The sequence below is a fragment of the Pinus tabuliformis genome, chromosome Q (assembly GCF_031772625.1).
Source record: "Pinus tabuliformis cultivar Carrire ecotype Pingquan chromosome Q, CPIR1, whole genome shotgun sequence".
NCBI classification, from domain to species: domain Eukaryota; kingdom Viridiplantae; phylum Streptophyta; class Pinopsida; order Pinales; family Pinaceae; genus Pinus; species Pinus tabuliformis.
Genome location: NC_142296.1, coordinates 659,566,390 through 659,583,967, shown reverse-complemented (window position 1 = coordinate 659,583,967; position 17,578 = coordinate 659,566,390). Strand labels below are relative to the sequence as shown.

Genomic DNA, 17,578 nt, shown 5'->3' with positions numbered 1-17,578 from the left:
CACTATTACCAGACTAGACATTTCATTTGTTGTTGGAATCCTCTCCAAGTTTATGCAAAAGCCTTGTGAGGGACATTGGTCTACTGCAAAAAGGGTTCTAAGGTACTTGAAGGGAACTCAAGACCTTGGAATCAAGTATACATAGGTGGACGACTTCAACTTGATTGGATACTCTGATTCAGACTTCGATGGAGACAAAGAAACTGGGGTATCTACTTCAGGATATGCTATGAGTCTTGGATCAAGCACTGTCTCCCGGAGATCATGCAAACAATCAGTTCCAGCAAATTCCACAACAGAAGCAGAATACGTGGCAACAGCTGAAGCAACAAAAGAAATTGTGTGGCTCAGGAAAATTCTTGAAGATTTGCAGGTAAAACAAGTACAATCAACCCCACTCATGATTGACAATACCTCTGCAATAAAGTTGGCCAAGAACCTAAAGTTCCATGATCGAACCAAGCACATCAATACTAAATATCATCTTATTCGACATCATGTTGAGGCCAAAACAATCCATCTCCGTCATTGTTCCACAAATGAGCAAATTGCAGACATCTTCACCAAAGCGCTTGGAAGAGAAAAGCTTGAAAGATTCAAAACGATGCTTGGACTCACCAACATCCCTTCAGATTAAGGGGGGAACGTTGACACCTAATCCTTGTGATTGGGTGAATTATTGTAAATAAATAATTGAGAAATGTGAACAGTCATCGGGAGATGAACTGAACAGTCTCTCCCTCATGTATATAACAGACCTACTTGATTGAATGAATAACACGAATCAGTTTTTGTTTTGTGGAGTTACTGCCTGGCCTGATATTAACCTATACTAAGATAGTTGAACTACTTTGTTTGTTTTAGTACTTAATTGTTGAATATGTGTTGTCTTGTTTATCACTATTGTCTCGTTCGTGTGGACTACTCCACAGGACATTAGATAAACTATTATTGTTTCTTGGTTATAAAGACTGTCACCTATGTATGGACTACTCCGTTGGATGGTGTACATGTTTTCCCTTGCACTTTGGTTTTAACAACTGTAGCATCCATTGTGGACTACTCCATTTGATGCTGGATAGACCCTTGTTGTTTGGTGTGAGTCTCTCCCTAGGTGGTACAACTACCTCTCATCTAGAGGCTCACTTTTACCCTCCCATTTACAGTAAGAGAACCTGGACATGAGTTACATTACACACTCACCAGACATACTCATCTCGCTTTTTGAAGATACAAGCATAACACTCTCATGAGCTGAAGAGCAAGAGATAAAGCAAATCTCTAAGATAATGGAAACCGGGCCATCATACCAGATGGGACTCCTACACCAAACAGTGTGAGGTCTAGTTGGGACTTCATACCGTGGAGATCCTCCTTGTTGGCGGGACCAGCACCATCAACACCATGGTAAAATGCGGTGAACCTCTCATCAATTATATATGTGTGTGTTTGTTTAAATAATATATTATTTATTTTAATAATAAAAAAAAATTATAATTTACTTAATTTTTATGATTTTTTATTATAATTTTGGTAATGTCAGATGTTTTATGAGTAAGTTTTTAAATATTTATCCACAATTACCATCTATTTAATGTATACAACAATACTAGTTTATCATTATGGTGACGTTATTATTTTAGAAATAGAATATTAAATTCGAAAATAATTGATTTGTTGTTTTTTTTTAATCATGAATATAGATAATAATAGAAAAAAAAATGTTTTAAATTGAAAAATATAAATAAAAAATGAATTTAAATGATTTGATTCATAAAGTGGATTTTGATTTTAATCTATTTATGTATATACAATTAACTCATCATCATTAAATCAAACCTCTAGGATACTATAATGTTTAATGTCTAGACCTATTTTAACTTTGTATCTACCAATCACTGAGAGGGATCAAATATTTTTGAAGTGCTAATCTCTTTTAGAGTGAAAAGATATTCAATCCCTCTTGGTCTTTGGTATATTTTGAGTTAAGACCAGCATAGATCCATCTTAACCACGGATCTAACATGAGCCAATCTTAACAACAGATCTAACCTAAGCCGAGAGGGATCAAATTTCTTTAGGTGCAAACTTATTTAGAGTGCAAAAAACAATGTGTAATTTTTTATTGTTTAAATTTTATTTTTGAATGTTATAGAGATTACATAACATGATCATTGAGCCATTTTATCAGTACACATTAAACTGATTTTTTTGTTATTGATATATGTTTAAGTATACCTCAATATTAATTCATATTAAAATATTTTATTCATAATCCACATTGGATATTTTATTCTATACAACATTAAAATATTTTCTTTTAACATTTTTTTCTATATATAGATATATATGAAGTTGATACCACCTGTTAAAAATATTATTCACAATTTTTTTTACATGTAATTATTTCACATGAATTTTTGTTATTGATATATTTTTAAGCATATGTCAATATTAATTCATATTAAAATATTTTATTCATAACTCACATTAGATATTAAGTTGTCATATCTCCTATTAATATGTTTGGTAAAAACATTACAATAAAAAAATTTATATATATAGATACGTATGCAAAGTTTACCACTGTATGTATTTAATTCATATCCATTTACTAGGTAAGTACAGATGAGTAATAGCGACATGATACTACTGTTGAAAATCTCGAGCTTATCGTTTTGGGTTATGTGTCAATGGTGTTGTTGCATTTATTGCCCATGCGCTGGACTTTTCGCCACAGTTGTTGATGCCGGTCCCATAGCGCATCAACTCTCTGATTTCTTAAAAACTTATAACCTTATGGCTTGCTGCTTTGGTAATTTGGTTAATTCTGGTTGTATATTAAATGCCTGCTCCATTCCCTGTACGTGGCGTGGGCAGATCTGACCTATTACAGCTACAACCTCGGGTTCCTCATTGTATCGATAGAGGTAAATCCTGATGGGTGATCCAACGGCTGGGTTGTTTCCGGCGAACTACACCTCCCTTAGTGCTGAAACAATGTCTCATTTTCCCGGTAATTCCCATGGCACCTGCTCTGACTCCTGTTTCCGCTCGCGAGCTCGCTCAGCTATCATTCTAGAGATCAAATGCAGATGGAGAACTCTCAGAATACCGATTCTTAGTCTTACTTCCAGAGACTGCTTCCCGGGTGAGTTTGGTAATGTGATTATGTTCGCGGCATTGTTGTACAAATTTTCTAACAGAAGGTTGAGCTATTACAGGCTATGGCATTCTCTAAGTTTTAACTTTATTTGCGGTGTTCTGTTTTGTAGGAAAACTCCACTACAGGACCCAAGACTGTAGTTGCTGCCAGATGGGGTCCGTGGCTATCCTGAACAGGGGTACCATCCAAGGGTTTCCACCAGGTATGAAGGTCTTCAACCTAGTTTTCTTTCAACATGGGTATATTTGTTTAGATGTTGAAGTTAGGGTTTCAAACTTCTATCGTGAAAGGGGTTTATCCTTTCCTTCTGTGTAAGCTAGCTATTTATTTTGGAGAATGCCTACAAGGGTTAAGGAATGTTTGTATATACTTCCATGGAGAGTCCTCAATTCCTCTGGTTATGGTCCAGAGGCCATGGACATGGTCATAATTTTTATGTTAAACTTATTTATTTGAGGAGGGTTTTACCCCTTCAGAAGAACTGTTGAGCCACTATGGCCACCTCCTGAAATTGCAAACTTTGTAAGATTGTTTCTCATGTTCTAGCCTCGGTTCTGATTGACACTTAATCTAGAATTTCATTTTGGATTTATTTATATATTTGTATGTTTGTCGTTCTCCAATCATTCATGAATTTCATATTCTTGGTTGTGTATAGCTTAGAATGGGTATTTAGATTTATTGTGATGACATCTTAAATTCTGGCTTTTCGCCTATTTTCTCTGTTTATCTAGTTACTCTACTCTGTAATAATTTAGAATGGAAAATCATCTTTGTTCCTTGCAAAATATTATTTGGCTCTTGTCGTTCTTCATAGTTGAAAGTTGTTCCCATCGGTGTAATCATTTTGAGGGTTTTGTACCCAGTTGGGGTTTTAGAGAATCCTACCGCCGGAATTATGGGGTTGAACGTAGGGTTACGGAAATATTATATGAACCCCTCTAAGTTGTTTCTCTGGTTCACGGACCTCCAAGGTTGGCTTGAGTCATCAATCTCATGGTCTTGGGTCTCACCACTATATACACTGGTATTTTCTTGAAAGACCTTAATTTAAATTCTCTGTTTGCAGTTCTATTACCATTAATTGGTTAATAGAAAGTGATTCACTATTTCTCCGCCAAGATGACTCTATTTTTTTTTTTAAAGGAAAATAGATCGTTCTATTTCTGAATGGTTCTGTGCAAGTTCAGTTTATAGCTAGATTAGTTTCAGTTTCACGAATGTTTCAAGGGCTAATCCAATTCTTTCTTTTTATTATATCATATAGGTTTCATCATTAAATTCCATTTCAAGAAACATTTACTCATGCATATCTTTCCTACACTTGGAGTGTTCCACTTTAACAATTAATAGCTACTACTATAACAGAGTTATTGATACAAATGATTACCAGTTAAATTTGGAACCATTGGTTTTTCCTTGATATTTAATAAGTAGAATAAGGTATTAACTCTATTGTTTGTTTCTTGTTATCTAATGAGCAGAATATAGTTATAATTCTATTGTTGTTCGGGCTCTTTGTACCACTAGATAATGTATCAACACAGTGAAACACACTTCCTTTATTTTCTTTGTTTAATGCTTTAGAATTCCTTTTTAAGTATTTCCACTTACCTGGAATGTTGTAGCTTATGAAGCTCTTCAAGGGTCGGGATCAACTTTTTTCTCCCCGTGCCAGTCTGCCACCTGTCCTTGAGATTCATCTTTCAGGACCAGAATCTCCCCCCTAGCTTACTTGCAAGACCACAGTCCTCAGCAAGTTTCTCGCACTTAGTGCATTGCTATCTGGTCATCACCAGACATAGCCACTTCCCTCTTTCCTGCCTATCATTACAACGCAGTTTTTCCCTCCCCCCACTTCCTTTTCTTTGGAAGCCTTTTCCGGTTAGGGGAGGTAGTTAGGGTTGTATTTCCAACAACTGTCTTTTCCAACTTCCCTTTTTCCAGAAGTTACCAGTTCTGCTGATACTTAAATCATTTCTCATTTTCAATAATTAAAAATATTATTCAATTCAAATAGGTAATAACACTAAATATTCAGTTTGTTCTTACTGCGGTAAAATAAAATATTTACATTTTCCTGGGGACATTACATCTCCCCCTCCTGAAATCAAACATCGTCCTGATGTTTTTCGGCCATGAACAGTCCTGGATAAGCTTCTCTCATGAGTTGTTCATCCTCCCAGGTGGCCTCATCTAGCCCAAAGTGCTGCCATTGCACTTTAACCTGGGTGATGGCTCGTTTCCGCAGCGTTACTTCTCTCTGATCGAGTATATTCAGCGGCTCGACCAAGATTTCTCCTTCCGGTTCGACCTGAAACACACAATATTTTAAGTCAGTTTTTCTTTCTTAGCCACAATCTGATTGGTTTACCTGAGATACTTTCTTACCTGTATGTCCTGCCAGCTGATTACATGCTTAGGGTCATAGACATATTTTTTTAATACCGATACATGGAAGACGTTGTGGACCCATATATGACTTGGCAGAGCGAGCTGGTATGCCACCGACCCAACTCTTGCTAAGATCTGAAAAGGTCCACAAAACTGGGGTGCCAGCTTGGTGCTCCCACTCCATTGTAACATGCTCCTCTTAGCTTGAATTCTCACATACACATGATCACCTACTTGGTATTCCTTAAAATTCCTCTTTCAGTCAGCAAAGTTCTTTTGCCTGTCTTGGGCTGCCTTTAAATTGGACCGTACCTTCTTGACCATTTCTTCCATCTCCTTAAGCATTTCAGGACCCAACATCAGCCTGTCTTTTGGTCCACCCCAACTTGAGGGTGTGCGACATTTCCGTCCGTATAGCACTTCAAACGGGCTCATTTGCAAGGACGTATGATAGCCATTATTGTACGCAAATTCGACCAAGTGCAAATAATCTTCCCACTTGGATGGTTGCTGCATTACATATGATCTTAGCATATCTTCCACAACCTGGTTCACCCGTTCTGTTTGTCCATCGGTCTGAGGATGATAAGCAGTATTGAAATTTCCCAATTCCCCAAACAGAGTTCTCCAAAAGACCGATGTAAATTTTACATCACGGTCAGAGATTATTGTTTTTGGTAATCCGTGTAGCCTAAAAATATTTTGCATAAAGATATGGGCAATATGCACAGCTCTGTAAGTAGATTGCACCGGTATAAAATGAGCTGATTTGCTTAATTTTTCCACCACCACCATGATGGAATCATTGTTTCTTTTTGACTTGGGTAGTCCTGTTATGAAGTCCATAGAGATGGTTTCCCATTTCCACTCTGGAATTGGTAGTGGGTGTAATAACCCAGCAAGGTGTTGGTGTTCTGCTTTAACTTGTTGGCATTCCAAGCAACGGGTTAAGTATTCAGCCACGTCTTTCTTCATTCCCGACCAATAATATTCCTTCCGGAGTGCAATAATCATTTTCTGATACCCCGGGTGCCCAACATAATGACTTTTATGAAATTCATCTAAAATCAAGCTTTTAATGTTATTTTGGTTGGGCACATACAACCTTTTTTTATAATACAGCATGCCAGCAGCATCCATAGCATATCCTTGCTGATTTTCTTTGTTGTTTGAATTCTGAACTTGCTGTCCTATTTGCTGATATGTTGCATCTTGTTCTGCTGCTTTTTTAATCATTTCATCGAAGGTACTTTGCCCCTCGCTGCAAGAAATTTCGTAGAGACACTGTATTTTCCGACTTAAAGCATCCGCTACCCGGTTCTCTTTCCCTTTCAGATGCTTAATCTCAAAGTCAAAACCACTTAGAAAATCCACCCACCATGCTTGCCTAGCATTTAAAGTGGGCTGACTAAAATAATTAGTCAAGCTGTGATGGTCCGTCAACCCATCAAATAGTGACGCCACATTTTTAAGGCGTGAATAACAGCTGCCAACTCCAAATCGTAAGCTGAATATTTCTGCTCATGTTCTTTTAATTTCCTAGACTCATAGGCGATTACCTTTCCTTCTTGCATCAATACCCCTCCTACCCCTTCCTTACTCGCATCAGTACACACCACATAGTCCTTACCCGGATCAGCTATACTTAATATAGGTGCTGTGGTGAGTAGATGCTTGAGTTGTTCAAAACTTCTTTGGCATTCTGCAGTCCATTTAAAAGTTTTTCCTTTTTCTGCAAGGAAGTGATAGGGTAAGCCACTCTCGAAAATCCTTCCACAAACTGCCTATAGTAACCCGCTAATCCCATGAAGGATCTTATGTCCGTCACGTCCTTTGGCACGGGCCATTCCATTATGGTCCTTATCTTTTTGGGATCCACAATGATCCCATCTTTAGTGATTATGTGTCCCAAGTATTGTATTTGTTCCTTAAAGAAGTCGCACTTGCTGTATTTGGTGTATAATTGGTGCTCTCAGAGAGTTTTCAATACCAATCTGAGGTGCTCCTTATGTTCCTCCATATTCTGGGAATATATCAATATATCGTCAATAAAAATTAACACAAACTTGTCTAAATACTGATGAAATATGTTGTTCATTAAGCACATAAAGGTTGCGGGGGCATTGGTTAACCCAAAGGGTAACACCACAAACTCATAGTGTCCATATCGTGTTCTAAAAGTAGTTTTGGCTATGTCTTCCTCTTTAATTCTGATTTGGTGGTATCCTGATCGTAAATCAATTTTTGAGAATATTGTTGCCCCTTTTACCTGATCAAAAAGTTCATCAATACGAGGTAAAGGGTATTTATTCTTAATTGTCAATTTATTCAACTGACGATAGTCCATACACATACGAAGGGTCCCATCCTTCTTTTTAACGAACAACACCGGGGCTCCCCAGGGTGACACACTGGGGCGGATGTAATTTTTGTCCAACAGCTCCTGCAACTGCATTTTTAACTCTGTCAATTCTGGTGTGCTCATTCTATAAGGAGCTCGGGATACCGGGCTGCCCCTGGCACCAATTCGATAGTGAAGTCTATGTCCCTCTTGGGTGGCAGTCCTGGTATCTCCTCCGGGAACACATCTGCAAAATCTCGTATCACCAGGATACTTTCCAATGCGGCAGTTTTGTCTTTTGAGTTGGCATAACCCACTTGGATGGCATAAATCTGACATCCTTTTCTGATACATTTCGCCAACTGAGAAGCGGTTATTGGCCGAATCTGCACTGGCCTCTTAATACCTTGCATCTCCTGCTTTTCTCCGAGCTCATCCCTATAGCAGATAGTTTTTGTTTTACAGTTTATAATGGACCAGCGTTTTTCCAACCAGTCCATGCCTATCAACACATCATACGAACCAAGAGGAAGCACATTTAAATCTGCCATCACCGGCTGTCCTGCTATCTTCAAAGGGCAATTATTGACCTTAGCTAACACACGTCTCTTTGCCCCCGTTGCCAGTTGTACTAGCCAAGGGTCTTTAAATTTAACAGTTTGTAACTTACATTGTTCCACAACCTTAGGACTAACATAGCTTAACGTAGCTCCAGGATCAATTAAAACAGCTACAGTATAATCAAAGATCTTACCTTCAAATTCCACCATGGTCGGTTGGTATTCTGCCTGATGATCTTCTAGAGCGGCATTAATTCTTGGTAAACTCCATCCCACGTCGCCAACTGTAGATGCTTCATGGATCTGTGAAACCTGTTCAATACCCTTTCGATGAGGACAATTTTTAATGTAATGAGGCCCTCCACAGCCCCAACATTGTACTGGAGGCCTTGCTGTCCCTTCATTGTCAATTTTTCCAGATTGTTCGTTGATTCTGGATTCAATGGGTGGCTTTAATCTGAGCGGGTTCTTTTGTATATTTCTGTTGTTTTGCCCTTTGGAAAATCCTTTGTTAACACTACCATGATTTCCTTTAGTATTCCCAGCCATCTTATTACCTCTCTTATCAACCCACCTTTTTCCTAACATTTCTCCCTTCTGCTTACTTTGCTGATAACATATCCTAGCCTTTCGTATCACCTCATCCATCGTCTTTGGGTTATCAAACTCAATTCTTTCCCTCATTGCCAAAGGTAAACTACTGATGAACCATTGTACCTTAGCCTTCTCCTCTCGTATGTAGGGCACATAACGGAGTAACGAGGTAAATCAGGTGATAAACTCATCCATTGTTTGTTGTCCAAGTCGTAGGTCATGGAATTCCCTTGCTTTCTCGTCGTAAAATCGCTCAGTCAAGTATCTTTCCTTGAAATATTTTTGAAATTTTTCCCAAGTTATATTTTGCTCACTTACCCCTTGTACAATCTTGACCTCTTCCCACCACAGGGTGGCCTTCCCTTGCAATTGGAAAATGGCCAGCCGCGCCTTGAGGTTGTGATCGTATTCGTATAATTGAAAATATTTGTTCATATTAATCAACCAAGCCTCGGCTGCCTCCTCCAACTCTCCATCGAAGTGTGGTGGTTTTATTTTCCGAAACTCCCCTTGTAATTCTATCCACTGCCTTTTTGATGTCTGGTGCTCGGAGGCATTATCCGACTTTTCTTCTCGATTCTCTTCCCTTCCTTCTAACTCTTCCTGTTCTGTGTGGTAGCCTTGTTCTTCCGACACTCGTTGCTACTCAGGGCTGGGATTTGGCGGGCGCTGATTCTGCTTGTTAGATAGGCTCTTCATGATCTTTTCCTGTTCCATGGTTAATCTCGCATTATCCTCCCACAGGCGGGCCATCTCATTCTTTAATTCCTGAACTGTCTCTAATATCACAAGGTTAGTATTATGGGCCTCCTCTCCTAGTTGTACCCATATCTCAGGATTAGTTTCAGGGCCTATTGTAGGTCCCTGACCCGCCACAAACCTATGCGGAACACTATCCGTTCTCCTCATGGTTGTCATCTGTTTCCTGGACTTAGCACAAGGAGAGAAACAAAAAATAGGTTAATGCAATAATTGTTTTTTTTAAATAAAAGGAATAAAAACACATTATCTATTTATTTCCCATTCACAAATTGCCAAAGGCCATAGTTTTTGAATCCTTGGCTCTGATACCACTTGTCATATCTCCTATTAATATGTTTGGTATAAACATTACAATAAAAAGAAAATGTATATATAGATACGTATGCAAAGTTTACCACTGTATGTATTTAATTCATATCCATTTACTAGGTAGGTACAGATGAGTAATAGCGACATGATACCGCTGTTGAAAATCTCGAGCTTATCGTTTTGGGTTATGTGTCAATGGTGCTGTTGCATTTATTACCCATGCGCTGGACTTTCCGCCACAGTTGTTGATGTCGGTCCCATGACGCATCAACTCTCTGATTTCTTAAAAACTTATAACCTTATGGCTTGCTGCTTTGGTAATTTGGTTAATTCTGGTTGTGTATTAAATGCCTGCTTCGTTCCCTGTACGTGGCGCGAGCAAATATGACCTATTACAGCTGCCACCTCGAGGTCCTCATTGTATCGACAGAGGTAAATCCTGATGGGTGATCCAAAGGCTGGGTTGTTTCCGGCGACCTACACCTCCCTTAGTGTTGAAAAAATGTCTCATTTTCTCGGTAGTTCCCATGGCACCTGCTCCGACCCCTGTTTCTGTTCGTGAGCTCGCTCAGCTATCATTCCAGAGATCAGTTGCAGATGGAGAACTCTCAGAATACTGGTTCTTAGTCTTACTTTCGAAGACTGCTTCCCGGGTGGGTTTGGTAATGTGATTGTGTTCGCAACATTGTTGTACACATTTTCTAACAGAAGGTTGAGCTATTATGTGCTATGGCATTCTCTGATTTTTAACTTTATTTGCGATGTTCTATTTTGTAGGAAAACTCCGCTACAGGACCCAAGACTATAGCTGCTGCCAGATGGGGTCCGTGGCTATCCTGAACAGGGGTACCATTTGAGGGTTTCCACCGGGTATGAAGGTCTTCAACCTGGTTTTCTTTCGACATGGGTATATTTGTTTAGATGCTGAAGCTAGGGTTTCAAACTTCTATCGCGAAAGGGGTTTATCCTTTCCTTCTGTGTAAGCTAGCTGTTTATTTTAGAGAATTCCTACAAGGGTTAAGGAATGTTTGTATATACTTCCGTGGAGAGTCCTCAATTCCTCTGGTTATGGTCCAGAGGCCATGGACATGGTCATAATTTTTATGTTAAACTTATTTATTTGAGGAGGGTTTTACCCCTCTAGAAGAACTATTGAGCCACTATGGCCACCTCCTAAAATTGCAAACTTTGTAAGATTGTTTCTCATGTTCTAGCCTCGGTTCCGATTGACACTTAATCTGGAATTTCATTTTGGGTTTATTTATATATTTGTATGTTTGTCGTTCTCCAATCATTCATGAATTTCATATTCTTGGTTGTGTACAGCTTAGAATGGGTATTTAGATTTATTGTGATGACATCTTAAGTTCTGGCTTTTTGCTTATTTTCTCTGTTTATCTGGTTACTCTACTCTGTAATAATTTAGAATGGAAAATCATCTTTGTTCCTTGCAAAATATTATTTGGCTCTTGTCGTTCTTCATAGTTGAAAGTTGTTCCCACCAGTGTAATCAATTTGAGGGTTTTGTACCTAGTTTGCGTTTTTAGAGAATCCTACTGCCGGAATTATGGGGTTGAACGTAGGGTTAAGAAAATATTATATGAACCCCTCTAAGTTGTTTCTGTGATTCGCGGACCTCCAAGGTTGGCCAGAGTCATCAATCTCATGGTCTTGGGTCTCACCACTGTATATGTTGGTATTTTCTTGAAAGATCTTAATTTAAATTCTCTATTTGCAGTTCTATTACCATTAACTGGTTAATAAGAAGTGATTCACTGTTTCTCCACCAAGATGACTCTGTTATTTTTTTTAAAGGAAAATAGACCGTTCTATTTTTGAATGGTTCTGTGCAAGTTCAGTTTATAGCTAGATTGTTTTCAGTTTCACGAATGTTTCAGGGGCAAATAATCCAGTTCTTTCTTTTTATTATATCAGATAGGTTTCATCATTAAATTCCATTTCAAGAAACATTTACTCATGCAGATCTTTCCTACACTTGGAGTGTTCCACTTTAACAGTTAATAGCTACTACTGTAACAAAGTTATTGATACGAATGACTACCAGTTAAATTTGGCACCATTGGTTGTTCCTCGATATTTAATAAGCAGAATAAAGTATTAACTCTATTGTTTGTTTCTTGTTATCTAATGAACAGAATATAGTTATAATTCTATTGTTTGTTCAGGCTCTTTGTACCACTAGATAATGTATCAACACAGTAAAATGCACTTCCTTTATTTTCTTTGTTTAATGCTTCAGAATGCCTTTTTAAGTATTTCCACTTACCTGGAATGTTGTAGCTTATGAAGCTCTTCAAGGGTCCGGATCACCTCTGTTCTCCCGCTTCCAGTCTACCACCCGTCCTTGAGATTCATCTTTTGGGACCAGAATCTCCCCCCTAGCTTACTTGCAAGACCACAGTCCTCAGCAAGTTGCTCGCACTTAGTGCATTGCTATCTGGTCATCACCAGATGTAGCCACTTCCCTCTTTCCTGCCTGTCATTACAACGCAATTTTTCCCTCCCCCCACTTCCTTTTCTTTAGAAGCCTTTTCCAGTTAGGGGAGGTAGTTAGGGTTGTATTTCCAGCAACTGTCTTTTCCAACTTCCCTTTTTCTAGAAGTTACCAGTTCTGCTGATATTTAAATCATTTCTCATTTTCAATAATTAAAAATATTATTCAATTCAAATAGATAATAACACTAAATATTCAGTTTGTTCTTACTGCAGTAAAATAAAATATTTACATTTTCCAATATCATAACAAAAATAACTTTAACTTTGATATAATCACACCTAACACACTTCTTTGCAACAAAATCCTAATTAAACTAAATTAATTTGCAAAAAATAAAAATGTTTACCCATAAAAATGCATGAAATTTGTTGTTAATTAATGCATTATATTTGTTGTTTGGAAGAAAACAATACCTTCGCAGGAGTTGGCACATCTTAAACATTCACCATTTCATAAATAAAACATGGAGAGTTGAGTTGTGTAGTGTTGCTTCTCATCTTTTGCTAGAACATATGTGCCCTAAATAATAGAAGAAAAAAGAAAAGCCTTGTCCATCATTTAACCTAGCTGGCCAATAACATCAAATTATAAATGTATTTACATGAAAATATCTCATCCCAATATCTTCGAAATCGCTGGCACATCTTAAACGTTCACCATTTTATTATAAAACATAGAGTTGAGTTGAGCATGGTTGCTTTTGAGCTTTTGCTAGAACACGTGTTCTAAATAATAGGAAAAAAAAACAAAAGCTTTGTCCATCATTAAAGTTCCCTAGTCAATAATATTAAATTATAAATATATTTATATCAAAATATTTTAAAATTAAACCAGTTTACTAGTGGTATTGTTGTTTAATATTTGTTTTTATATGTAAAAAGTAATTATCAAGTAATTTAAATGTGTATATAATTAAAATCTCCAAAATTATATATAAAATATACTACATAGTAATCATAAATTCAATTTAAAATAGTCTTATATATAATATCATATTTATATTTCTTAAATTATTATTATTATTATTTTAAAAATTGTAAGAAATTTATAAATATATAAATTTTGAAATGCAACATCAATATTTTTCATATAAAAAATAAATAAATTAAAATTTATCTAAATAAATTAATTATAAATAAATTATATTTAAAAGAAATTTAAATAGTTCATGTAAATAAATCCATAAATTAATTTAAATGAATATTGTAACTGGAAAATATGTTGTTGTTTATTTTATATTAAATTTATTATCTAATGATTAATTAAAAAATTAAAATTGAAGATAAAAATAATATAATATAATATATGAATGACAATATTTATTGTATATAATAAAAATAAATATAAAAATAGATTTGATAGGTGTACTATTTATCAAACGTTATGACACTTGGTTGCATACAAGATTTTTTTGATTTTTTGTTTTCAAATTATATCCCATGAAATCTAGTTTTCTTTATTGAGATTTTTTGGAAGTTTTCCGGTCTAATTTCTCTAATTATTGAAATCACAAGTTTGATGGGTAACCCCTGCACAATTGAAGTGCTTAGGGGTTTCTCAGGGTGTTGAATCCATATATACAGTAAAAAAAAAAAAACTAATTTAAATAACACAAATCAAAATTTCACCTAAAAATTTTCCGCCAGATTTTGATACCGGAGAATCCAAAAAATCGCACTAAAAACAACTCTCCATGAAATTAGTCATTTATCTAAATGAACCAATCATAAAATAAAAATAAAAAATTTCAAAATTTCAAAATTTATCATTCGTTTACTATTTCAAAACTTTAATAAGTTTTATAAAATCTATTTAGAAATTTCAAAATTAGTTGAAAATCAAATTTTTTTATTGAAAATAAAAAATACATTTCATTTACCACAACCTTAAAATGTCACTGAAATTCATAAAAAAAACAAATATCTTTAATTTTATTGTAATTAAGAATTATTATTAGAATATTTAAGATTAATTATTGTAAAAATATTTAAAATTAATCATAATGTGAATATGGTCACTCAATTCAATGATATTTTATTCTGTAACTATAGTCTTTGAAGTGAAAACTACGTTTATTGGAAATAAGTACAGTGACTAAAAGTGCATTTCATTTACTGCAACTTTAGAATATCACCGAAATTCATAAGAAGATGGAATATCTTTAATTTTACTATAATTAAAAATTATAGTTAAAATATTTAAAATTAATCCATAAATTACAGTAATAAAATTAATAAAACATGATATTGTAAAATATAATATTATATTGTGTAAAAATTTAATAAAATTTTCATTAAAAAATGTTTATTTATTTATTTTTAATTTTTTTTCCAAAATTAAGTATTATTATTTACATTCACCAATTTTATTAGCCAGTAAAGAAAATAACTAGAAAGAAAATCTAAAACTCATACTTATTTTATGTGATAAATAAAAAATAAACAATTTATTATTTACAAAAATCTTTACCAGATTTTCTTTAAATTTATGCGAAATTTTCATAACTATCTGAACAACTCCTCGTCCGCCTGGTTAGACTACCCGAAAACATTTGGGACAAGTTCTTGCATATTACAGAAGGAACACTAAATTTATCTATATTAATAGGAATATTCCGGATTTTGTCTTCAAATTCGCATCGACTCCGATACTTCCACGCCAACTCCACGTTGTCTGCAGTGTGCACGTCAAGAATACACATTTCGGGTGGCTGACAAACTACCAGAAAATTCTACACACCATTTTTTCCTACACGGACAATAATGCCACTTGGCAAGGCTCAAGTGTGCTACTCTGCCACGGAAGCTTCTGGGCACCTCTGTTTCTCTCGGCCCACGCGTCACGCTTTCCTCCCCTATACAATGCCCTTCTCTGCCTCAGATTTTAAACGGGTAAATGCTCATAGGACTAAAATTTCTGTTTCTCTCTGCGGTTTCTTGGCAAGGTACCCAAATCTGTAGCAATTAAAAAGAATTGTAGCAATTAAAAGGAATTTTGGTGATTGCCTCTGCGATACTGTAGCAATTAAAAGGAATTTTGGTGATTGCCTCTGCGATTCTTTAACAATTAAAGGGAATTTTGGTGATTGCCTCTGCGATTCTGTGGCAATTAAAAGGAATTTCGGTGATTGCCTCTGCGATTCTGTAACAACTAAAGGGAATTTTGGTGATTGCCTCTGCGATTCTGAAGCAATTAAAGAGAAATTGGCGATTGCCTGTGCAATTATGTTGCAATTGGAATGTTGACGATTGTCTGCGCTATTCTGTAGGAATTAAAGGGAAATTTGGCGATTGCCTGCTCGATTCTGTAGCAATTAAAGAGAATTTTGGTTATTACCTGCGCGATTCAGAGAAGGTATAATCAGTTGATAAGAAAAAGGAGATGGCAGTGAATACGCCTCTGTTCACAATTGCAGCTGCAGTTGCCGCCATTGGAGCTTTCTGGAGCTTCGAATCTCATCGCCATCCATCGACAACAGATACCCATCAGGTAAGTATCTTTCACTGAGTATTACTTTTTAATCTTTATGAGTATTTTGTGAAGAGGGGAGGGTTTACTTAAACATACCTGGAGCCAGGTTTTCTAATGAGGGTGGTTTTTGGGTGCGCAGGATGAAAGTTATAGCCGGAAGAACGGCGAATTAAATGGAAAATCAAAGGAGCCTCGGCGGGCGGTAGGGTTTGCTCCGCAGTTTGATGGTCTGCATTTCTACGAGACTCTAATTAGGCATTGATGAAGTATGAATTTATGTCAGAGGAATGGAATTTTACACAATTTTTACACAATCTATGAACCATGTAACAACATATTCACTTATTCAATTTAATAGTATAACGTTTTGGACCATTTTCATTTTAGGTCACGCACAACTCTCTTTTCCTATCACACTTTGCAATTATTCTCTTAATTAGGTCTTACTGAATTTTATCATCAACATAAACTAGCATAATCAGATTGATGTGGATGTGGTTGATATCTGTTATAAGCTTGAATGTGAAATTTTTAATATAGATATAGATTCAAAAATTTAATATATAAAATTTAACACCCAACTCTATTAATATATAATAATTATAAAGCTTAATATATAAAACTTAACACCCAACTTCATTTTCAAAATTTTTATCAAACTTTAAACACTAACACAAACCAAGCTATTTATTACTTAGTTTTCTCACAAAGCAACCACAAACACTAATACACTAACACAAACCAAACTATTTATTACGAAGTTTTCTCACAAAGAAACCACAAACACTAATACACTAATATATCATGTAACGCACCCTCAATCGACGCGGGATTATAGCGATCCATTTTCATGAACAAAGTAAACAACACTTTGGGACCAATCTCTTCCATTTTGACATTGTGGCTTAGAATTGAAATAAAAACAATGTCTAAAATTTCGGACAAAATATCTTACCTAAATACCAACTACGCTTTCTTGCAAAAAATAAATAAATGCACCCGTAGGTTAATGGCAACCCGGATTCCGGCGAAGCAGGTGACCTACACGATAGACAGAACACAGCAACCGAGTTGGTCACGTGCACGACCTCCAAAAACCCTCTCTCATGCTCCATGCGAAACAGACTAAACTCTGATTGGTGGAAAGCAAAACAGCGTGAGATCATTTGATCGTCTCTCATATAGACGAAACTCTAATTGGTGGGAAGCAAAACAGCGTGTACCCATGTGACCGTATCTCAGCGTGAGCATAAATGTACGGTGTGAAATTAAACAAACAGGAAGATGAAATAAATAATTTTTAAATTAACACGTGTGTGCTTAACTGTTAGTGAAATAAATGATTTTTAAATAAAATACGTTATTTTTTTATTTGAAAAGAAACTGAAAACTCGTTTAATTACTTCTAATATAATTTATTGGATGATGTATTATACTAAAAATATTTAATTTCTTGAAATTAA

General features: G+C 35.9%; 1 protein-coding gene across 1 annotated transcript; it reads left to right on the top strand.

Moving 5' to 3' along the window:
- The first annotated feature begins 15,544 nt into the window (after positions 1-15,544).
- Positions 15,545-16,508, top strand: LOC149221255 (uncharacterized). Its single transcript, XM_089382940.1, has 2 exons — positions 15,545-16,133; positions 16,255-16,508. Exons 1-2 carry the CDS (start codon positions 16,026-16,028, stop codon positions 16,375-16,377), a joined length of 231 nt encoding a protein of 76 aa, XP_089239066.1. The 5' UTR covers positions 15,545-16,025; the 3' UTR covers positions 16,378-16,508.
- Positions 16,509-17,578: the final 1,070 nt, after the last annotated feature.